This window comes from Corvus moneduloides, chromosome 8, assembly GCF_009650955.1.
Source record: "Corvus moneduloides isolate bCorMon1 chromosome 8, bCorMon1.pri, whole genome shotgun sequence".
Lineage (NCBI taxonomy): Eukaryota > Metazoa > Chordata > Aves > Passeriformes > Corvidae > Corvus > Corvus moneduloides.
In genome coordinates, this window is record NC_045483.1 from 12,429,332 (window position 1) to 12,454,889 (window position 25,558).

The 25,558-nt window shown below is 44.1% G+C and overlaps 1 protein-coding gene across 4 annotated transcripts in view; it reads right to left on the reverse strand.

Annotated features, from left to right (window-relative positions):
* The window catches only part of NEURL1 (neuralized E3 ubiquitin protein ligase 1), a 142,660-nt gene that overhangs the window by 67,976 nt on the left and 49,126 nt on the right, over positions 1-25,558 (reverse strand). The window contains exon 1 of one of the 4 annotated variants that reach the window (XM_032116745.1): positions 14,288-14,327. The exons of 1 other annotated variant lie outside the window; for it this stretch is intronic. In XM_032116745.1, the coding sequence (XP_031972636.1) occupies positions 14,288-14,312 (25 nt within the window). In that variant the 5' untranslated portion in view covers positions 14,313-14,327. Of the gene's footprint in view, positions 1-12,708; positions 12,779-13,146; positions 13,247-14,287; positions 14,328-25,558 lie in introns of those variants that run through there. 2 more of the 4 variants (XM_032116743.1, XM_032116744.1) reach the window with 2 other exon arrangements.

A 25,558-nucleotide genomic window follows, 5' to 3' on the forward strand; every position in this document is an offset into this window, starting at 1 on the left:
CACAACAGGCCCTTGTGATTAACCAAGGCTCTCCAATCTCACAGTTCCAAAGAGATGGATTTAATTTGGTAGACCACTAGTTAATATGTAATGTATTCCTGCAAAGTAACTTGCATTGGGCACTAAATGAGGCAAGGGTTTGTCATCAAAATGGTATTTTTTTAGGTACATTGCTGGGATGAAACCACAGAGCTCCATACCTGACTCCCACCATCAGCTTCTTAAACTCCCAGTGCACCTGGCAGAGCCAGCACAAGGGCTCAGATGTAAAGGTCCCAGCCCAGGGCAAGGCACCAGCCCTGCTCTCCAGAAACTTCAATGCACAAATACAAATTATAAACAAGAACTTTTGCCCAGACCAGAGAGGACTCCAGTAGCATTAGAAGTGTTAACCGCTACACCATTAAAACATTATTTTTTTCCAGGCAAATAATATAAGTACTGCTGAGGCAAAACCAGGAGAAAGGGCAACATTTCTCCCTTTACGCAAGAATTTGGCCCTCTATGCACACATTCCTTCATTAATCTGCACTTTCTGTACCACAGTCACAAGTGGAATCTAAATTACTGACTTTCCCACTCTCATCTGGCTCAGCAGCACATCGCCTGCACCAGTTTCAACACCCTTTACCAGTAAATAACTCTGTTTCTTTAGCAGACCAGAACTTGAACTTGGACCACTGAATTAAAACATGAAACTTCACCAGCCAGTTAGACCATAAAGTTACAGTTTATTTTAACAAAAATAAACAGTATCTCTGGTGCTTATTCAAAGAATGAGTGTGAATACTATTCCACCATCCTTCCTAGCAATTCCCATGCCAGACCCATGAAGTTATCACTTAATGTTCTGCTACAAACAGCTGCTCGAGCAGTCCACACAGGAACTTGCTTTCCTTAGCACTTGCTGCCATAAGTCAGCCAGTAGAAGACCAAGAGTGTTGAATCCTTATGGCCTGAGGACAAGAGCACATAGACCTGTTTTATTTCTTTAGAAGTCATCCTACCTGCTAGCCACCCCCTCATGTCAAATCTTACAAAGACAGAAAGAAGAGATGGGTCCTGCCTGTTTACAGGCTGCATATATGAAAAGAAATAGGAGTAAGAGGAACATAACTTTGTAAGCAAGCATATGTTTCATCTGAATTTCTGTTATTTTAATGAATCTGTCAGGACCCATGCTGTTCCATACCCATGGCTAGTGCAATTCCTTGCACCAGAGGACAGAAAAAGGTGACTCCACACTTCTTCTGTCACCACAACAGCACATGGAAGAGTTCCAGTCCCCTCTGATTTGCATAGGCAAAAATACACTTCAAACTAGAAGCTCCAAGCCCTTTCATTGTAAGCCCTCACAGAACCCCCCCAAACCTTCATGATTGTTTTCTAATGACTTGGGTAACAGAGTCCACCCCTCAAGCTGTTTTGTAGAGGCAGTACCCCAATGTTTCCTGTGAGAACACACCAAGGAAGCTTCGCCTCGCCAGCTTTGAAATTGTATTTAACATCAGTGTGTACAAACAGGAGAAAACTTCCCAATGATTCAGTTTTCATTAAGTTTATACTGCTGCAGCTTTACTTGCATGACCTTTCCTGACACAGATGACCAGTTACCAACTATTGAAGTTGGGTAATATGTAGCATGTGACACAGGAGGAACATCACGAAGAGGAAAAGTTGACTGCATTTCTAAATAGCTGAAGGAAGAGAGATGGGCTAGAAAAGCAAGCCAGCTTGGAATGGGAACAACACACTGTTTTACAATTCATGCAGAGGGGCATTTCTGTATATTGATGTACTGATAAGCTTGAAAAGAGGAAGAAATTTGATATCACACAAGTCAGAGCATTATTTCTGATGAAGCCACATTCACAGTGTGACTGCCTTGAAGATCACGTGGGAACTGGAAACAAGCCTAAAGGGCTCAGGGGACTTTATTCTCTTGGTGGAAAGACACATACACTATTTCAGAAAAGCAAGGAGCAATTAAGTGTGGAGACCAACTCATTCATCCATTTTCCTTGCTTTCTTTAGCTAGAAAAAAAAATGTGTAACATCCTTTAGTCAATGTTCAGATAAGGGGCATTTATTCTGGTAGCAAAGACCATTGGAGCTTTAATTTTTTTTAGGGGTTTGGGGTTTTTGTTGGTTTGGAGTTTTTTTGAGTACATAAATGCCCTTGTTTTTCTAAGCCACAGCACTAAATTATAATGTAATAAGGACCACGCTGCATCCCTGACAGATGCTTCTTCCTGACAGCACAGAGAGATGCAGCTGTTGAGCTGGAGTCCGCAAATCCAGACCTCTGGGCCATGAAGCATTTCCCTGATTAGTTTTCTGCACCCAAAAGCAGATCTCAATTCAGAAGCTGAACCTACTGCTGTAAATAGAGTACACAGAGGAAAAGCACAAAATACCTGTTATCAAACTGAAGTTGCACAAATCCCAAACCACTATCAACCTGTATTTTTTTTCCCAGAGGGTACACTTCAAAATCTCTGGAATACTGAAGTTAATTAGGGTATTTTGCCCATATTTACACTTTATTACAGCTGCTCACACAGTATTACACACCCCACTCTGCACTAACTGAGCCAGCAGTACCAGCCGTGTGTATCACAAAATTACTGCTTCTGCCACACCACTAAAGACAAAACTGATAAAGTCTGTCCATGAGGGTTAAAGCATGGATTTTCCAAAGCATAGGATTAAGAGAAGATGGAAAGTGTGTATTGTCATATATATAGCAAATAAACCTCAAAATATTCCAGTTATCAAATGCTAAAGAGCTTCTGAATCTCCAAGCAACTGCTTGTACACTGGTCAGTCTAAAGCTGCAATCAGCTTGGGATGAGGCATGACCTGGAGTCCCCAGAAAACAGCTTTGCTGTATGAGGGTTCAGAGCAGAAAGGTCTCTGTGGGATAACTCATGAATGGGTAAAGAGAGGTCAGGTAGCCATTTTAGAGATAACAGGATAGAAACATCTCCCAGCAAAAGGGCTAAGGTTACATGATCTCTGATGAAGAGCATGGTGAGAGCAGTCAGCTCTCGCAAACAGTGAATGACTTTAGCCCTCTTTCAAATCTATCTGTAGCACATTTGTAGGATAGTTCTCTGAATTTTATCCTTTCTACCATGGGTACAGACAGCCTGAATGTTTTATCCTTTGTCTGATAAATGCCATTGCACACCTGTGTAGGAAGGATGCAGGGAACTGCAATCACTGCATCTCCTTTTTCAGGAATTAATTTCTAACATGGTGGAATATCCTTTGTAGCATCCCAAAGACAGCACTGCCCACTTTCCTACCTAAGCCTGACTGCTAGAGACCATGCACGGAATAGCACAGGCCAAAGAGAGTAAGATCATTTTACAGTCAGTAACCATCCAAAATCCAAGTGTTGAGATACAGAGACACAATATTAAGATATTGAATCACCCACCCTTGCTCAAGCAATAGTGCCTTGGGCTGGTCAGAAAGGAGACAGGTTTGCCCAGGAACCTTGTCACAGCCATGCTGCTTGATCAAGGTCTCTTTGGCCAGTTTTGCAAAGCCACTGATGTGCTGAGAGACTAAGAGAAGAAGAACAGCAATTCCTACCATGCTGCAGCTCTAGTACCATGTGAGATCCGTATGGGACCAGCACTAATCAGGACTCCCAGTCTTGCATTCCTTCCAAGCACATAGCGTCACTCAGAATCATAAAACAAGAAGGCAACATGAATGATAGTCTCTTACCCTTCAGAGATGAAAAAACAGACGGTGGCATTGAGCTGGTTTAAGATAATGAGAAAATAAATTGAGCAATTCTCCTTTTGCAAGTTGCAAGAAATTCATATCATCAGTGATGCCTTTGTAAAAGGATTTAGATTCTTAAAGCTCTATTTTATATATGATAATCTGATTCTATTTGGTGTGCAAAGACAGAAGTCATTTTGGTCTGGGATACTTCAGTACATTATAAGCACCCATATATTTCCATCTTCCAGAGAGACTTTTTTTAACTTTTCCTTTTTTATCTCAGTCTCTTTGTAAGCTGCCACTTTTTAAACCTTTGAAAAATCTTAACAACCCTCACGTCTTCAGTCAGTCTTCAAGCAGCCCTAGAGAAAAGTAAGGTTTTATTTAAAGTACTTTTAGTTGAGTCAGTGAATATTAGAGAGAGGCAGATCAGAGATGAAGCTGTGGCTTTCAAAACTCTCACCCAAAAACCTTTCCTTCACTCTCCTCCTCCCAAAAGCTAAAGAAAATGAAACATTTCTGTCTTTCTTCTGACCAAAAGCCTGGTCTGATGAACAGAAAACAAAATCCAGGATTTATTTCATTCCAAAACAGTATCCCAAACACTCTTGCCACCAAGTTGCGATTTGTCCCGTTTCTAACATTTAGGGTTTCCAACCAAGAAAAGGATAAAATCATGGAGAAATTTTCCTTAAGCAAAAGATGTTTACCGGAAATCTTCTTTACTTTATAGCAGAAACCAACCGAGAGCAGGGATCGCATTTACGCCAGAGCTCTGATAAATGCCTGTTGAGCTGCAGCACTTAAACCACTTGCATTTTAAACAGCAGTTTGTCAAGTGATACTAATTATTTGGGAGGTCTCTGCTCCTAGAAACGTAAACATTTCTTTTCATACCAATCACATTTTCTTTTCCATGTGGCGCTTCCAGCAGAGACTGAAATTGAAATGGCTTCTTTGTGTGCCACAATGTGGTTTATGGCTCAAATCCCCCTCCACTCTTGCAAACAGGGGACAGCATTGCCCTGGGGCTCTGCACAGCACCTTACCATCCCTGCTTTGTAGGCAGAAACCTCCCCACCACAGGTGGAGAGCTCTCCCAGGATCAAACCCATCCCCTTTTCTCAAGGATGCGCAGCTTCCCTCTGGCTGATAACACAGCTCTGGGACTTGCAGTAGCCTGAGGATCACTTGAACTTCATAAAGGGCTCAGTTGCTAGGGAGCACTGCAGGGAACTGACGAACGGGCTCTCGCAGGAGTGTGAGTCAAAAAACCCACAACCAATCCCCAGACCTGCCAAGGTGCAACTCAAACACAGGCACGTTTCCTTCAAACTCCCTCCTGGTTCAACAGGCACTGCCTGGGCTCTGCTTAAGCCATGCCACAAGCCTCAGAGTTTCTTGAAAAACACAATTTCAGTCCCGCCCCGGTATCTCACAGCAGGTCCTGCTTTTACTGACAAGTCTATTGGCCAAAAACTTCCAGTGTTGTATCCACATGGTGCCACGTGGCTGCACAGCAAGGCCTATCACAGAGAAAATCTGCCAGTGTCAGCCAGAAAAAGTTTCATGAAATTGCAGCAAGTAACCCAAAGACTTTACCAGAGCGAGACTAAACCAGCATTTTCACAGTCACACTGAGCCATTGGCAAGTCACTTGTGGGAACCTTCTTGCTAGGGTAGTCAAATCAGCCTCTGCTATTCAGGCAAACTTTATAGAGAAGTCACATCCATCCTCTTTGGGACAAGTGTTGGGTCCTTTTCTGTTTTCCAGACTTTATCAAAGCCTGCTGTGAGCAAGCTGCCGAGCCCTGGGGGCTGACCCAGCACATCTGGGAAGGTCACCTGGCATGGACCTGTGTCATACAGCCTCCATGCAGAATCACCCCCTGAGGTACAACGTGATGGGGCAAAGTCAGGCCATGGGTAAAAATGTTACTTGACTCCTCCATGTTCCCTCTCTGTATTAGGATGTGTTTATTGGTATAGGCAGAAAAGGATGTAAACTGAACCACAAAAAGGAACTGGTTTTCATACCAAGGGGCCTTGGTTTAACACAAAGGTTTCTCATGAAAAAAAGTATTTTAACTTGATGAAGAGGGCAAGAACTTCTGATTTCTGCTGATGCTGGCTGTCAGGGAGGAGGCAATCAGGAGCACACTGTATCATGTTCATGAATGTATACAGCTTTTATTATATGAGCATTTTACTATTTCCTTCTTCTTTAAAACAAAAGTGCAATGTTTCTAATGAGGAAAGTATGTTCATGCATCCAGTCAATTATCATGTCTCACTCTGAGCCTACCTCCTTTCAGTTATCAGGCCCATGGTAAATCTCAGGTAAACCAAAGGACTCCTCTCCCCAGCACCTGCAATCAATTGCAGTCATCTTGAATGTTATTTTTAACGCCAACAAATTACAGTGTCCCTTCAAGAGGCAATCAAGGACAGAGTCAAGGAACAGACCTACTGGTGAGACTAACTCAACAAGAGCCACAGAGAAGGTGGCTCTGACTCATTTTGGACTCAGAGAAATACATTTTCACAGTAAAACATTGATTTAGAGGGGAATAGACAAGAAGAAAAATGAAAGGACAACAGTGGTCATAGGGATCCACCCCAGAGCAAAGTCCTGGGACTCGCAGGGCTGAAGCATCTGCACCGACCACGGGCACATGCACTGCAAGGCTTGTGGCTCACAGCCATACTCACACAGCTCAGTACCCTGCTGTGTCATCACTGATCCCTGACAGCTCCTGAGAGCAAACATGAATTCAACCCTTTGGGTTGCTTTCACTTTCCAGGAAACTCCCTTTCCTTTAGGGTTAATAATTTTTTTGACTGTTCTTGATGCCACCCTCTGCACATATAGATATCATTAACGTAAAATTCTTTATCGAAACTAAAGCAGCCACATCAGTTTTGAGATTATATGTAGAGAGATAACCTCTCCTTAAGTCCTTCTAATGTCTGCAATAGTAATCATATTTGTTTAGTAAATTTATTTTATACTATTAACAATATGAGTCTTCAGGCTGTGGGAGTACTTGCTTTGATTAAGTATGCAAATGATTCCCTAGAACATGTCAGGGGATCCTACAAACCTTCCTGAAGAGACACCTGGTGCCTATAAACTAATTGAATAATAGATGAATATATCACCCATAATTCTTAAGGAAACAGGAGAAGTAAGGAAGAGGTGAAGAAGGATCAGAGCTAAGAATGCATTCACAAAGAGGAGGGGAAGGAGCAGTCAAAGAGGAGACAAATAAGACAACAAAATCTGACAAACAACATTCAGTCCTGCAGTCCCACCAAAACAGAGCAGACAGAAAAGTTAATGAGAAAATGCCATGAAAGCAAAGGGCAAAAAGAGAACAGGAACAGTCTTTGCTTTCACCATTGTAGCAAGATCCCTGCACTCAAAAACTGCCACAACTAATGAAAAACTCATTTGCCTTTCATAATAAATAAAACGGTTTTCAAGTATAAACATGGTTATTCATAAAATCTCTACATACAGAGATCCTACACACCTCCTTGTCAGAAGTGTTGTCAGCAGCTGATAACGCTCTCTTATCGGTCACCTTGGGACACTGGCAGGTGACACACAGGTCAGAGGAACACACTAAAATAATCTTTGGACGTTCCACTTTCAGCAAATGCCAAAACTGCTTTGGCACCCTGCCCAAGGTCTTCTGCACCAGTTAATCCAGCCCTGAACAGGATCAATTCCTCATACACACAGACTCTTTTGCTTTCAGGACTATATAGCAATTGTGCTAAAAGCAGAAGGAGTTTACAAACAACTTTTTCTCCTCAGCCCTGTATTAGTTCTCAACAAGCAACTGTCTGAAGGATAAAGAAGATGTTCATCCCTTAGTGAGTCTGATCCCATCACCAGTCACTCCATCAAATGACAAGTTATCTCAAAATCTAGGCAATAACTCAGAGATTATTAGACTATAAATCAACACTAATTTTCACAGAAATCTCATTAGCAGTTGGTGTTGTAGGCCTTCATATTTTTTGGTGTTGCTGTTTCTTATTTCTTCTGGGATATTCGCAGTTATAATCAGGTGTAAGAAGATGGAAATTATTAAATTAGAATATATGTGTGCATTAGAGAACAATGCTGTTTACTGATATTAACTGCAAGGGTAACTTGTGGTAATTAGAATGGTTATTGCAGTATAGGCAATGAATAGACAGCGAGAAACAAAGCTTGGGGCTGATTTTAGTACTTGCATATAGATACACCATTCACCACTCTACAAGGAATGCAGAGAAAGAAAAAAAATAGAGCTCTATAGTGCAAAGTAAGACTGAAAGAAGTTGCATGCCGTAGCCCTTTTTCACTAGGGAAATGGCCTCGACCCTCTGCTCTTCCCCAAAGCCCTTCAGCCGCTGCTCAGCAGCTGTCACGGGGGCTGAGGCTTCCACACAGCACCCCAATGTCCCGGATCTCCCGCCAACATGTGTGAACAAGGCCCGGAAATTGTTTTCCAGGAGAACAAAATGTGGAGGAAGGATCATGTCAGGGCTTCACACTCTTTTGTACAGGAATAAATTACGAGCCAGGAAGGAAAGGAAAGTCCATGGAAAATGAGATCCTGATGAAATGAGAAATTAATCCAGCCAGCCACTCAAAAGCCTATTGCCACGCAGTGTGGACAAAGTCCTGCTATATCCTAATTCCTGCTTCCTTCTTCCATTTTGCAGCACACAAGTGTGGCTGCATGGCTCACCAGACCTAGATATGGGTGGTGTAAATCTGGTCACACACAACACTTATGTGATCCTCTGTATACATCACACAAAGACACATGAGCTGTTATTTATATTGTATTCACAACTTGCAGAGCACCTTCTGCAATCAGCTTAAAAACTCAGCCGTTCCAACTTAAAAGCACACCTGTCAATCAGCACCACCTCCCGGGCTAAAAACCCGACACACTTGGGACTTCTTTGCAATTACCTTGGTGCCATACAATTACAGTTTGAAAAACGTGACACGACATACCTTTTCCCCTGCTCCTTGTAAAAATGATTCCACAGCAAAACTCTGATTAATGTGATGTGAGTAATTAAAGCAAAAGTGAAACAAAGACCGGCAATTAATGATTTATTAATAATTATGACTGGCAGTAGGGACGGTTATTGAGCAAATGTTTGGATATGCAGGCTCCCACATCCCCCGCACGTGGACTAACCCACAGTGTACACTCTAGCTAGGCAAAAGGCCTCTGAAGAAATGTGTACATGTCATCATTAACCTCTGCACGTCTACATACACTGAATCCCTCTCCCACACAGTGTAGCAGCTGCCTTGGTTAAACCATCACTTTGTGTTAGTTTGGTTCTGAGTGAAAGAGACATAAAAAGTACCCAGATATTTGGGGATTTTTTTCCTTAGACTGAATCTCCTAGATTTGGCCCCTAAAATCAAGAATAAGATCTTCTACAAATAGCAGATCACTCACAGCCATAAGGAAGAATGAAAAACTACTGCAGCAGATGAGAGTTGTGCCAAACACATAAGAACACAGGTATTATGACATATGCATCTATTAGACATTTCCTTCAAGCATGACTAGCTAGCAAGTAGTTTAATATAATTATTTAGTAAACCCTGACTATGTTACAGGAATACTGTAGTATACAGTCATTCTTGTAGAAACCAGCTATGTGTGAATCACAAGGAACCATATTAACATCTCCTGTTTAAAACAGTGTTAAGCACCGCATATATCGATACTACATTTTAAATAGCAAGTAAACATCCTGCCCATCAAGGTTCTGTTACCTTTGAACTTCATTTTGACTTTTTTTCTCCCTGCATAAACTGCTCTGGAAAACACCCCAAGGACTTCTGTGGAGGGTGGTGGGAAAGCAAGAGGGAATGGGAAGGAGGAGCAGAGACAGTCAGTTCCAGGCACAGGGACACAGATGGAGACTGCCTGAGCAGCTTTCAGCACTGCACAGAGAACAGTCCCATGACCCAACATATCAAGCCATTTGAAAGGATGACTCCTTTCAAAAACAAAGGTGCTGCTTTTCATGGTGCAAGCCACTGGAGTTAGTTTGGTAGTGAGGAATGAACTCAGAAGTGGATCCCTCTTAGGAAGCTCAGGTAGCTGGTGCTTTAGTGACACTAGCTAAAAGCTTATTTTTCCTCCCAGTCCCATCAGGTGGGAAACTTTCCTTCAGCTGACTCAGGGCCCATTCAGCAACCACCAGCTCCCATCAGTAGGACAGACGAGCGTGGCTCTCCAGCCATGTATCAATGGGAAAGCAGCATCTTCACCCAAGGAGATACCCGTGCATGTGAGCATGTGTGTACCTCACATTATGGCTCAAACAGGATCAGCAGCACTGGCTTGCAGGACTTCACTCACTAGACCCAAGCACCAGCGCAGGTCCAGGGACATCCAGTGTCACCACCATGGCCATGCAACCCCACACACGACACATCACCCACTCGTGGCTTTTCTTGTGCCAGAGGATGTTGAGTCTCCTACCCAGCAGGACTGCTGCGTAACTTTGCTGTTTGAAAGCAGATTTGTGAGTGAAAGAGGGTAAAATGATGCCAGGTGTTCCTCATGACAGTCTGTGTGGGGTTGTACTTGACTACCATAAGCCTAGAATCACAGAATCCTTAAAACTAGAAAAGACCTCTAAGATAACCAAGTCCAACTCTTAACCGGCCCTGCCAAGTCCACCACTAAACCATGTCCCTAAAGTGCCACACCTACGTGCTTTTTGAACATTCCAGGGACAGTGATTCCACCACTTCCCTGGGCAGCCTGTTACAATTCCTCACTGCTCTTTCAATGAAGAAATTTTTTCTAATATCCAATTTAAACCTCTCCTGGCACAACTCGAGATCATTTCCTCTTGTCCTACTCCTTGCTACTTGGGATAAAAGGCTGACCCCCACCTTGCTACACCCTCCTTTCAGGCAGTTGTAGCGAGTGATAAGGTCTCCCCTTTTCTCCAGGCTAAACAACCCCAGCTCCCTCAGCTGGTCCTCAAATTATTTACTCTCCAGACCCTTCAACAGCTCTGTGGCCCTTCTCTGGACTTGCTCCAGCACCTCAATGCCCTTCCTGAATTGAGGGGCCCAGAACTGGACACAGCACTTGAGGTGCAGCCTCACCAGTGCCCAGCACAGGGGGACAATCCCTGCCGTGGTCCTGCTGGCCTCATTATTGCAGATACAGGCCAGGACACCATTAGTCTGGGCACACTGCTGGCTCACATTCAGCTGGCTGTCAGCCAACACCCAACCTCTGTTCTTACATCAGGGTACCCACAGGTTTTAAAAATCAACAACCTGATTTTATGGTTTTTTTGACAGGGTGCCTCCCTCAAGAGCCACTTCAGGAGCTTTTATCTCAATTTACTTTTATGACCCTGCCAAGGTCAGGGTGTGTCCTGGCAGAGGCAGGGACCCAGCACCCAGCTCTGGGCACGTGTCTCAGGGAAACCTGCTGTCTCCCAGGACCAGCTCAGCAGAGCATGTGCAGCATCTCCCCACCTGAGCTAATTTTCAGTGAGCAGCTAGGTGCTTGTAAAAATCCCAGCCCATCCTTGCAATGTGGAGAGGTCACCAGAAATGTCCAGAGGATACTGGCTAATTACCTGTGCTATCTAAAACAAATATTGTCAATCCTAAGGCTACCAGTACAACTCCTTTCAGTATCGTTACATTCAGTTTCAATTACACTTACGAGAAATGGATACAGATTCTGTTCTCTTTCCTCAGCTATTTTGACACACATCTGAAACACAAATACTCAACAGAAAGATGGAACTGGAGGAACAGTAGCCACAGACAAACCACAAGTGCAGATGTAGTCTATTTTTGTTAAATGCGCCTTTGTAGCGTGATTTTTTTTAAATATAATCCCTATTTTTTGTCAAGTATCACTGTGCTGAACAGAGCAGTGATCACCTCTGTATATAACACAGCCTGTAACCCCTCTGTTTGAAGAGGAAAATTTGAGTTAATTACCCACATCACCTCATTAGTCTCCATCTCCCAACAAATAAAAAATAAAGAGAAGCATGCTTGCTGGAGTAGAATCGCTGAAAGGCAGAAGTTGCAAGATTACTGTGCAGTGCGCTGCCAGCTGCAGGCAGGAGAAGGCCCCAACAGGAATGCCAAGCCCCTGGCACACACAGGAAACATATATATCTTTTATTCTTTCACCGACTTTTTTTTTTAATTTATTCAAATAATGCTTCAAAGGGGAAAAGGCACTTACTACCACAAGACAACAGCCAGAGCTTCTTTTTTGTTTGTCTTTTGTTTTTGGCAACCCAGCACTACAATTATTCTGCATACTGCATGCATATCATGAGGTTAAACAATAAATAAGGTCAGGCCACAGAAACTTCAGAACACAAACAATGAACAAATAAAAATCTCTCATCTTGCTAAATATCTTTAGGGAGAGAGTCATCTACTTTCTAACTATGTCTATTTGTTCCTTAAACTACAGGGTTTGGACTTGGTAGAAAATATGAGAAGAATCAGGGCTGTAATATGAATATTCACAGTGTAAATGTATATACCTCATGTATCTCTATTCAAAGAAAGGATACAAGATACTCCAAACCCATGCGATGCCTTACCTGTGTCTTCCATATCCATGTTTACTATTGTGACAAGGAAGGGTCTCTGAAAACCCCATTCATACCTCACTAAGCATGCAGCACACTTACTACATCCAAACTCATACAGAACACTTCAGAGCAAAACACAAGTTTAATACTAAGGAGTGCAGTATTCTCACGGAAGTATTTATGGCACGAGATTTATGCAGGCAGGGACATGGCTACTATCGCATGTTGTCCATAGATTCACATTCTGGTTTAACGCTGGCCTGTGCAGGGTATTCCAGTCCCTTACCCCCGCAGTACATCACCCAGCAAACCCAGGGAGCAGGCTTCACTCACCAGCCTCAGCTTCGTCAATTCGCACCAACATTCCAAACCTTATCAATTCAGCTAAGAAACTTCTGGTGGAAGGGAGAAATAAGGTGACTGCTCTGAGAGCCCGCCCAGCTGCCTGGCAGTAACCTTGCCCTTCGGGGCTGGTGTTTCCCGGTGGGGGCTCTCAGACAGCGCACACCGATACACACGGACACAGTTACTTTTCCGTCGACCCCGACACCTCCCAGCAAGCCCGTCAGCGCTGCCCGGGCAGGTATCTATGCCTTATCCCCGTGGTGCAGCCAGACGAGCACCATCCCAGCCCGGGCTTTCTCCCCGACCAGCCCCGCTCCTGGAGCGGGATGCTCCGGGAGGACGAGTCGGGCAGAAACCGCATCCCCGGCATCCTCGGCCGCACCTTTCCCAGCCGCCTCCCGCGGCGGCGGAGCGGTCGGTCCTTACCGTAGAGCAGGTTTCTCGTCACCTGCCCCCCCATGTCGGCGCAGCCCCCGGCCGGCTCCGGCTCCGCTCCGCAGTCCCCGGCCCACGCGGGACCCGGCTGCCCCGCGCCGGCAGCCTCCGCCCACCCCCGCGCCTCCCGCCGCGGCACCGGCGCTCCGAGCTGTCATCTTTATTTACATAAGAAGGAGGAGACTTCGCGGCTTCCTGAAATAGCTGCCGGCGTTTCACCGATGCAGCGTGTCCCCCCTCCCCACGCACACAGCGCGGTCCCACAGCGCAGAACGCGGCGGGCGAAGGCATCCATGCGCGGGGCTGCCGGGGGCTGCGGGCCGGGCTGAAACCCGGTGGTAGCCGGAGCCCCGGCAACGCTAAGAACAAAGCGGGAGGCACCGCTGAGACCACGGGAGAAAATAAAATATAATAAAATAAAAATTAAGAACTCATTTATAAAACCAAACGACTCTGGCCATGTGGAACTTTCGCTCCCCATTGCAAAACCCTGGAATAAATCAGAATAGGGGAAAAAGAAAAGTTAAACAAAATTTATTACCAGACATCATCACACCAGTCTTCAAACGGCCTTTGCAGGTTAATTATTAATTATTTAATAGCAAAGAAGTGCTCGAAACGCAGAATGGTTCACCAAAGACTGGACTAATGAAAACATTACCCCCCGTAAACTCTTTTGTGCGGGGCTCGCATGCTCAGCCCAGATACAATGCTTCCTGCGCTCCAGCCCATTACCTCTGCTGACGGATAATGGCCAGCGTTAGAAAAAGCAGGGGGATGCCGAGAGTGGTGCAAGGAGGTGCGCAGGGGAGCGCAGCTAGGGATGGTCCCTCGGTTGCTCTCTGCATCCCGCAGTTCGTGCGGGAGCTTGCTCGTTCTCCCCTCTACATCTCCAGCACCGTATGCCCCTGTCCACTCACTCCTCTCCCTGGACCTCTCCTGTCCACTGCTCTATGGGTAAATTAACACAGCAGGCACCGAGCGGCCACAGCCAGCCCCGGCAGATCCCAGCTGGCTCGCTTAAAACTAGCTCATGCATCTTTATGCAGCGCCGCAGTCGCTCTTCTCTCTGCAAAGGAGCGGGAGTCAAACTTGTGCAGCCGCCAGTGCAGCCCTGCCTCCCAACTCTTACCATGGTGTTGGGCAAATCCTGCCATCCCACTGCCTCGATTCTGCCACCGGAAAAAAGGGAAATAAGATTTTCTCTTGCTTGTGTTGTAAGGATAATTTGCTTAGGACGTCTGTGTGCTGAGGTCTCAGCACTTCTGGAGGAAGAAAAAAAAAAAAAAAGGAAAAGGAAAAAAAAAGCAGTGCAAAAAAAGCCCAAGCCAAAAAGCACAGTCAGGGTGTTTGCACTAGTGCGGCGCACTTGAGGAAAGCTGTGTCCAGCATTTCCAACCTGGAAGAGGAGCCTCTCCCGAGCCCTCCAGCAGCAGCCAGTCACCACTGCCGGCTCACCCACTGCTCCCACCTGCCCAGCCGAGACGTGCATCCGGACCCCAGAGCCAAGCAGCAGCTCTTCCTCAGCTGAGCAGCGCACAGGCAGCACTCTGCTCATCCCTGCCCAAAGTCACACACTGCAGAGCTCATGGCAGCTTCTTGGCAGAAAAACCTTACTTTTTTTTTCCTTCTATTCTTTTCCCCTCCCCAGATGATGCTGCATTTACAGCAGCAGCAGGTTGAGGTGAGGACTCATCCCCAGGAGCACCGTGGTGTGACCCCTACACCCCAACGGGTGCAGGACATCTCTCAGGTCACACCAACCCATCACAGCACCTTGCTCTGCTCCCTGGCCGCTGGGGACCCACAGATGCCACAAGGATGCTGCTGGTTTCATCTTCGGGGGGGGGGCACCTCACCCTCTCAGGCTGATGGCAAAGGGTCCAGGAATTTACAACATCAAACACCACATTTCACTTGGAGGAATCTAGATTGACTTGGACATTCAATCCCAAATCTTCTCCCTCAGTTTCTCGTTTCCGCTCTGCTTTCTGTCCTTACCTTAATCTTGCTACAGCTCTGTGAATAATTGACTTCTTGGTTCACTGCTCAACCAAGAGATTGCTAGAAAAAAAAATATAATTTCATGTTGGCCCAAAAAGGAATGCTTTGTGTGTTGTGCTGAACAAAATGTTTCTTTAACTCAAAATGAAGCATTTTATTTTCAGAGTTATTTTTACCTCATTTTTTCAAGTTATGGTCATTCAATCCAGCTCTGAAATGATGTCTTAAAAAAAAAAATAATCCCTTTGTTTTGAATATACCAAAAGGAAAACTGTGAATTGCTATCGTCTGATTATTTTATTTTTTGCAACTTTTTGGCTTTGTTTGTTTGTCTGAAGAGGAGGGTGGAGAGGGCAGACTGCCAGAATGAGTCATCCTGTTTGGCTGAAGATTATAAACAATTTAAATTTATTTTAAAACTGGGGGGGTTTTCCCAAAAAAATTCAGCATCCCCTCCCACCCCTGAGCTTCCCCCAGTGCTGTGGAGCAGCTCCTGGGGGACACAGCCCCTCAGAGCCATCCACAGCAGTAGAATTGCCTGTCTGCCCTGTTCTGTGATAATTCCTTGAGGATTATTTGCCATATGGCAAATCTTTCCTTCACAGACACATCACACTGAAACTTACTGCTGATTTGTTCTGGTCACCTCCAAGCCCATTTCAGACCTTTATCTATTCCAAATTACTCCTCAGTCTTTCATGTTTCAGGTTCTCCTCTAGACAAAGGGAAAATCTACCTCTTGCCCTGTTCCTGTTTTACAGTTCTCTCTGTCAATACACTCCAGGTCCCCTTGGGGTGTTTCTTTGCCCTTGTCAATAAGGATAAAACCTCCCATTTTTGCGTCAAATATAAAAATCAATAACATCACCATTTGCACTCCCTTCTAAATCACTGACAAAGGTATTAGGTTGGACCCAACAAAAACCCAGCCCCTAAATCCATTTCCATTCATGAACAGCATCCAGCGAACTCCGGCCAAGCAGCAGAGTTGCTGTCCAAGCCAGGAGGAATCTGCTGCAGGAGTATTCTGAGGCAGTGTCTGATCTTGCTAAATATACTTATTAACCACAAGAGTAGGATGCTGAGGCTGCAGAGCACTTCTGAAAATAGATTCACGGTCATCAAGCTGTGTATTAGCTAAAACCTTGGATCTTTCCAAGCAGCCTTGAGCAGACAATGGGGCACCTCTCCCAGCCCTGCTGGGATAAAACCCCTAGCCAGGCAGAGTGGCCATGAAGGGTTATGGCTATCTGCATTGCTTTCTGGTGTCCTGCTAAGAAAGCTGGCAGGTCAGCAAGGAGGATCCTGAAGAACCATCATGGTCCGGGAAAAGACATCCCAACACGGCCAAACAGCCCATTCAACCCTGACTGAGGGAAAGCAGAAGAGATACCTGCAGGGAACCACAGCAGGGAGAACCAGCTCTGCAGAGACCTGTCTTGCACAGAGGGAGACACAGAAAAGCATACAAAGAGAGAAGAAGGAAAGGAGGAAAACTCCAACTCAGGGAGATCAAGGATAAGATCATACTTATGCATAGGCCAGGCCAAGAAAATGAAAATCCAGTTCATGCAAGCCTCATGCAGCTAGAAGTCCCTTGGAACTGGACTTGGCTCTATGGAGAACTGGAGCTTACTCTTCGGTAGCAAGACAAAACAAGAAATAAAATCTCTCTTGATGGGGGTTAAAGGTGCTGCAGGTAGAGACATCCAGCCAAGAAACAGTCCAAAAAGTTTCCTTGAATGTCAGCATGGGTAAAAGGTGGGAACTGTAGAAATCAATCTAATATTCGCCAGGTACATGCAATCTCCTCTTAATGATTTTTAGGTTTAAAAGATGCAATCAGTTTCTTTATTACCACTTACACTTGACTCTATGGTAACAAACAGATTGACTAGAAATTGCCCTTTTTCACTCAGTACAGTAGCTCTCAGCTACTGGAGTTCATCCAGGAAGATGGGATAATTTATGGGAACACATTCTTAGGTCTTTTTTCAGCATGAGTCTCTGACTGCTACTAGGGGGAAACTTCACCTGTACAGAAAACAGACTTCCATCAGGAACCTCTGCCACTGTAACTCCAGAGGAAAAAAGATGTTATCAGCAGGAAAGCATCCAAGAAAAAACATCTCACCAGCATGCACAAGAAACAGCTAGGAAACCTTGCCCTGTATGCATTCTTTAAAAAATAATTTATTGCCATTAATGGAGGTGACTTAGACGAAAGGTGGGTCTCCACTTTCAATCCTTTATCTGCAATGCAAAGACACAGATACTGCTGTAGCAAGCAGTATGCTGATTAGTTGACGTTTATGCAGCCATTTGGGAATATAATGAGTTATGTCATGATTAAGCATTATTATAAAGCTGCAGCTCTGGATGAAAGCCAAATCTCAATGTGTAAGTCAAAGGAAATTCAAAATTCTGGCTCAAATTCTTAAAATCAAAATCACCACTCATACCTACAAACTACGGCATTGCAACTGCTAAGCCAGGTGGCTCAATTATCCCAATACAATTCTCTGCAGGCACGGCAGGAAGGGGAATTTAAGGACAGGAAAAAATCTTTGGGCTGACTAACCACCTCCCATTTGCACTTAGCTTAAATGAGACATCAGTTGTGTTTGCTTTAGTGACAGGAGCTGCAGCAGCACAGTGGTAAAGGCTGTCTCTGGCAGGGCAATAAAGACATCAGGGAGGTGTTGCATTGGATGTCCAGGTTGTGGACTGATTCCGTGAAGGAGGGCTAGTGTCACTGCTCAAGGGCTGTCACCCCTGTTTATGTAAAGCCAAAGCTGCCACAGGACATCCAAGTCTTAACCCTGACACTGCCAGCACTCAGTGTTTTATCATAACCTCCCTGCTTGACTGTCTACAGGCGTGGAAGAGAAAAACAGCAGTGTTGGAGAGGGACAAAAAGCTGAGCAAGAAGAAGGATTTCTAAGGAAAGGAACTGAACTGACCTCAGGCCAAATTGCACACAACATTTTTCCATCAGCATGTACATGCTTACAAGCCCCACTGGATGGGGGGTTTATCTTCAAAGAGAGTGACTCAGTGCATGAAGGTGTCAGGCAAGAAATTAAAGCCCCAAAAGCCAAGAGTGCTCCCTCTTCCTTGAATACTTTTGGGATAATATATTAAGAAAACCCTGTGGGAAACTAAGAGGAAACAAGGACTAAAAAATCACAGAATTCAATGTAAGATGTGCTTTGCAATAAAATATTGCACTGGGCTAACCAGGAGCTTTAAAACGATACTGAAAAACTGCGTCTCTCTGGGGCAAGGTCCCCTGGAATCTGCCAGAAGCCCATTCCTGAGGGCAAGTATCATGCTGTGCATGACACCAGCTAGGCCTTCAAATGCCTCCAGCTCTGACCTTCATTTCCATGCTAAATTAATAGCTTTGCCTCTCACTGCCATTTCACATTACCACTTCAAGCACAACAAGATTCAAAAGAATCTCAGACTTATCCAAACATAATGGAAAATGAATATAGAAACATGCCATCAGAAGAAACACTGTCATTTTAAAAACCAAAGAAATGCTGATTTATAACACTCACCTGAATGAAGTTGACTTATGTTTTCAGAACTAGAGAGAAAACTAAAGTTTCTATCTTCAAGCAAATATTTTCTTTAATCTCATGAGAATATCTTTATTTTTACTTCAACTGGAGGCACGGCACAATGACAACATGGCAGGACTGAGAAATGTGTTATTTCAAGCCCAGTTCTGTGGCTATTAAGTATTTGGAAACTTTGAACAGTATCACGTGATAAGGCACTATGACAGACTTCAGCAACACAAGTATAATGTCTTTCCACACAAAGTTACAGGGAATAGTGGTATAATATATACATTTTATATTATATAAGTAACTCATTCACACTTTATCACAGGCAACATCCAAATTCTGCACTGAAAAACTAAATTACCAGCTGGAATCAACAGAGTTTTTATGGCATTTTTGCTTTAACATGTGACTGCAGAGCAAAAACTACACTCATTTTCACAATATTCCTGTAGGAAGAGGTGATGCCTCTCTGCCTGAGCTAAAAAAGCACATTTCAAGTTTTTTCAAAAATTTAAATGAGGACCTTTTCAAGCAACAGGTTGATTTGCTTTAACAATCTTCATTCAATGCCCTCTGGAAAGGGCACAGGCAGGACTGTGAAACCAAAGAGATAAATAAGGTAATCAGAAAGCACCGGCACCAAGGTCAGATAGACAACTTCCACTCCGGCATGTGATAGCTTTTGAGAGCCTGACTTTTTAATCTTAATAATGTTTCCTCAGCATAGAAGTGCAGTTTCTAAAGATTTTTCTTAGCAGATACAATGATAAGAGTGAATAACCCCTCTGTTTCCTGTGCCACCCTTTCTGAGAAAAGCCTCTCACTTCCACGCAGGGATGTTTGTAACCAAGCAAAGGCACTGCATGTTTGAGATGTAAATATTAGCCCAGCAGAGAAACACCTTTTTATTACCCTGTTCAAAGTCCTTCAGAGAGGACAGTGAAGGGCAGCAGGATCCAAAAGAAACCTTTTGGGCTGGCAAGATGGGCAGGCAGGCTCACACTACGTCCATGAGAATGTCCCCCACTGCATGTGCCCACAGAAAGTTTTAGCCTGAGCTTTGAAAGGCTCCTGGGGTCACAGAGGACAGTCTATGATCCTCTTCCAGGACCAGCTCCTCATGCACGCCTTCTCACCCCAAAACTTCCCCGTCTCCTGCTACAGGGCCACCTCAGAGGAAATGTGACTTATTTACAGAACTTTCCTGTACAGAGCTGCTTTCACAAGCTCTTTAACACTGGTCTCCAGGGAGCTAAAGGAGCTGGAGGTCAAATACTTCAAGGGCAAAATGCATGGCAAGGGTGAATTTTCCAGCCCGGGTGAGAGGAATCCTGCCAATGTAAATACCAAACAAATCATGTCATGCCTGTTACAGGTGTTGCCCCTTCCCACTCCCTCTGTTCATCTTTTACTCAATGTTCCCTGGTCTTCTGCTCTCCCTCTGCTCTCCCTCACCAGATACTGGTGTACCTCCCCATCCTAGACTCTTTGTGGCCTTTCAAGTTTTACATGAAATTCAGCCTTCCTCCCTTGTAATGTCCTTCAACTCCTTTGTTCTATTATTCAAATTAAAAGACATTTTGAATCTAACTCAGTCTCACGTAAGTATCATGAAAGGTCGCAACCGAGATGCAGTAGACTGGGAGCAGCTATTACTGGAATGAGAAAAGAGTTTTGGTTCTTCAGCTCAGGAAAACAGGACTTAATTAGTACAAAAAATCAGAGCTTTACCTTCATCAAATGCCACTTGTTCTATACCTACTTTATCAAAGCACCAAGCAGATGAACATCAAATGTAAATACTGTACTGAGTAGAGCAATGGTCATGTTTCCCTCCAGTCACTTCTCCATCCCACATCTCCATTTCCAGGAGGAGGGATCAGAGCAGGACATGAGATTCATATTACCAAATGCAGAAAAATGTCCATATCCCTAGGATCTAAACCATGCTAATATATTCACCACTGCAGCATCTAGACTGAGTGTCTGTGACCTACCGCAGCTTCTTGTGATCAGCTGCAAACTTCTGCAAACCAAAACAACACTGCTCCTGCCATTGCGCCTCTTCCTGCCATGCACCATGCCTCCAATCCAAAGGTCTTTTTCGCTTCTCCTTCCTCCCTCCCCCCAATTCTTTGTCTCAGCAACCTCTTCTGTGCCGCCCACACACTTGGAGAGCAGACCAATCTGGCAAGCTCAAATAACAACAAAAAAAGGAAAGAAAAGGAAAAAAGAAGTTGTTTTCTGGCCTAGAAGACTCCTCTGTATTTTTATCTGGAGGGAGCAATCAAATCTCTTTTCCTTTCACCAGGAACCAAAGGGAATGGAGATGGATCCCAAGGCCTCACATTCTCACAAATCAGCCCTCACAAAAATAAGGGGGAAAGGCTGGTATTTCTTCTGGACACACAGGAACCTTTGAACAGGAATATTAAGCTTCTTTTTTAACCTTCTTGCACCACCAAGCACCAGTTAAAAATACCAATTTTTACAAGGTGAGGTTGGATTAGCCAGTTTTCTTGTTTGTTTTTCTCAAAAAGAGCTGAGGACAAGCTTTGCAGCCTGGAGGTTGGTTAACCAGCCAGGCAATTGTTGGCACTTCAGGGGCTGCTGGGCTCGCTGGGCATGTGCCCACACACACAGCACAAGAAGGGAGTTTGGAAGGGTGCAGCACCCCCTCAGTGCCCACATGGCACTGGCAGCATTTACCCATCGAGGTCCCAGTTCTGCAATCTCACCAGCACATACAAAAAACCCACTCTGGCATAAAGCATCTAATGACATTAATGGCACACAGCACAGTGATACAGTCCAGGCATGTGGAAATAATCACAGGCCCAGAACCCAGGATGACTGATTTTTTTCCCATTCAACATATGTTTTACTTAGATGTCTGCTTCTTCCCACCCTTCCTTCTCTCAGTCTCCCAAACTATTATTTGGTTTTGAGGGAACAGAGAAAAACATTTTTAAAACAGAAACATTATATCACACCTATCTAAGAAAAAAAAAATGCTTAACTTAGATCTAAACAAGACATTTTATTAAATACACACATTCCTAATAATAAGCAGGATTTGACCCCAGCACAACTGGTCACTTGAGCAGATAAAATACATCTGAACTCTGTTTAGCATGAGGGGCTAAAAATAATGTTTGTGATTAGCATCAAAGAAGTTGAGTTTCAATGAGGAATAAACACTGCTTATTAGGACGAAAGTATGTTCCACAGGATGACTCAAAAACTCTAAGCTATTCTGCGCAGCTATTTGCTTGTTCAAGGTGACCTGTGAGCCATACCCCAGGCTAGTAAAAATCAGCAGTTACATCATTTACAGCACCAATCCAAACACAGTTCTCTCCCTCCCTATCAGGTCACCTTAACTCAGCTGTTCTTATGTCCTGGAGACGTTTTAGCTGCACAAAAGCATTTCCACTTTTGCAGTTTCGTGCCAGCTATGATGACCCCTGTCACTTTAGCCTTATCTAGCCACATGGACAAAATCCATCTTCAACAGCTTTATCAGCACAGTTGCAGCCACAGTCATCATAATGCTGACAGTCCTTAACCAGGCTTTTACCAAGTATCCACCTACACTGCTCTATTGAAAGCAAATTCTCACCTGTGCCTCTAGAAGTAGATCAGCTACCACACTCTTTGCCAAATTTTCTAAACTGGACATTTTCACACATCTCCTCTTGTCATGTAACTTGAGGGGCCAATACCATCACCACTTTGGTGATGGCAGCAGCATGTCCTTGTCCACAGGAGACACTTGCACTTCCTAGGGGAATTCCTACTTGACTGTTACCCAGCTTTTACCTCCAAAGAGAAAACACAGACAACTGATGCTCAGTGCTCCCCAACTTCAACCAGATCTTCATCAAATTGCACTCTGCCACACTTTCAACTCACGCACAGTGAACTCAGTCCACTGACATTTCGAAGACCTCATTCAAGGTCTGACTGTGGTCTCACCCCCACTTCAGAGAGTATTTGCCCTTCAGCTTCAGCGAGAGGGCAGAAGAGAATGTTTTTCATTAATGTAGTGTAGTTAAGAAGTATAAATCTTTTTCTGTCCATCTTAAGACAGGAACATTAGATATGGGCATGACAAGATAAATATCTCTGCGTGTTCCATGTTAGCAGCACAGGTCTGTACATTACATGGACATGATGATATTTCAGATGACGGTCCTTTTAACAGCTTCAAGTCTACTGAAGATCCATGTCTTAGGAGTTTGTGAACTTCCCAGACATTAGTTTTTGCTTCACGACAAATCCCAGTACCAGCTGTCAAGGCAGAGCTTTATTTAAGAGAATATGTACGAGACCATACCACAGTGCCCTTAGCAACTCCCCTTCAAACACGCTGCTCTCGGGGAGGGCAGGGAGCCACCTGTCCTTGGATGCTCCAACACCAGAGTTTACTTGCTGGTCACTCCTTCTGGATATTGCTCATGCTAACCTAAAGCTCAGTAACTACTTTTTTTCCTCACAGCCTGCACTACATTGCTGACACCATTTATCCATCTGCTGCTTCACACATCTGTGAAACACCTAACAGACTCAAAACTCAGGCGATGCAGAGAAGCATCTTTATCCAATACCTTATTTCACCTTCTAGCAAACAGAAGCAGTGTCTGTCCCACACAGCAGGGATGGACCCCTGGCTGGGTAAGACCACAGTCTGAGCCAATACTTTTTGGGATTTAGACAACTTGAGCCAAGGAAGGAGACTTTGAAGATGTTGAAATTTGCGTGGAAGAGTTGTGTAAAGACACAGAAATATTTAAAGGAAACGGGCACAATGAAGAGGCTTATGAAAATTAAACATACACAAGGCTTAATCTGCCACTACTGAAATCAACAAGAATTTTGCCAGTGAAGCAAAACAAAAGCAAAAATGGAAGCAGCATCTGACATTTGCTATGTTTGACTCATACAAATTGCTGTAGTTAGTAGCCTATGAGATAGATAAATAATACACCATAGGCAGCATATGATTTTAAACTTTCATTTTCACAGTACAAAGGTGTCATAATCTGGAGAGTTTTGATGCTTGCAAAAGCTGGTTACGCTGACTCATATTTAGGAAGAGATTTTCCATTTGGATAGACATGTTAAATCTATAAAGACACTAAACGAAAGAACATGAGAGAGAAAAATAGATTAAAATACAACATAGAAGTAGAAGATAATTTGGATAAAACTTGTAAATAATTTATTGTTGAAGTAGCCTTCAAACTTAAGTTCTTGGAACATAAAAGGCAGATTATTTCTGTGAATTATTGTTTGGGAACTGATCATATAAGCCTCAGAGGCTTATCCAGTATAAATGAAAGCATCTGGCCTTGTATCTTTAAGACCATAATGAGATGGCTGCTGAGCAGTCACTATGGAAAGCATGATATTCAGAAATCAGTATCTCTCTGAGCACAGAACATATGATGAAGATAACAAGGCAGAACAGAGAAACAGGACTTGGACTATCACATCAGGCATACTTGATGGATTAGTCATGCAGGCAGCAGACCTGCACTGGGGGACAGCAGAAGAATGGGGTAAGGAACCTAACCCTAAACAATTAACCTTTGGGTAAGTAGCAGAGCATTATCAAGCCAACACAACTAGATCCAGGTCTAGCATTTCAGGGCAGTCAAAGCTGGGGTTAGGTCCTACTCTGGGATCTGTGCTTTTTATGGGTATTTCCACAATTTCCAGCCTGTGGAATGAAATAGGCTCTGATATCATCATTTTCTAAATACTATCTGCACAGCAGATGTTTTGTGTGTGCACACTATCCCTCAAGCTTCTACCATCTGGTTTTTTACCTAATAAGTCAGGTGTTCATATTTTTTAATCAAAAGAATAAAATGGGCAGGTTTTATCTTCTAAAGAAGAAAATATGGGGGCTCTTCACTTATTCCCTGCACTCTTGCAAAACCTTGTTAGAAATGAAAAAAAATAATAATTTGAAGCACTAGGTGGAATAATTCCTCTTTAGTCACAGGGAAAATTACAGAGTAGGACTGTAAGAGGATGAATTGGCAGCACACACAGTGGGGCCTGACAGCACCCGGCTTTCCTCTCTCTTTTTAAATAAGCAAGGAGTAACATGAAGAGGCACCACGGAGAAAGAGAGCTCCGACACCAGGCAAGGTGTGGTGAGGAGGCAGAGCAATGCTGGATGAATGTTGGCATCTAAACGTGCCAGCAAGACCAGCAAGGGCCAGAGATGTCACAGATGGGTCAGATCCCAAGTCCTTTGAGGACCTCAGACGGCCATCCCTGATCAGCTGAGGGTCAGGCCCACGGTGAGATGAGAGGCAACCACCACCTGATGCACAGAACTGGGACACACTGCTCGAGAGCTGCCCTCTCCTCTACCCTCTTCCCACGAGGGATGAAAGCCAAGCAACAAAGAACTTTTTAATGGACTATCACAGGTGATGGACCAGCAGTGACGCTTGGCAAGTTTGTTACCAGACCCAGAGAAAGGGCAATCATTGCAAATGTCATGTGGCTTAAGTTCAGCATCTTTTCTGATTACTGTTTGTGTACAGGAAGCTTCCCTGCTGGAGCAAGTTCCTTCGCTATTTCTTCATATTCAAATAGGATTTATACTGTTAAATTAAAAAAACTCTTTTAAACCTACTTTAAAGTTAAAAGATGCAAAAATCAAACACCATGAATGACTCTCCTCATTGCCGAAGCCTTACAACACAGCCACAATATCACAGTTCTCCCTCAGCCAGACTGTAGACATTTGCAGTGCTCTGAAACGCTCATGGTAAATATGAACCCACCATATGTAAAAA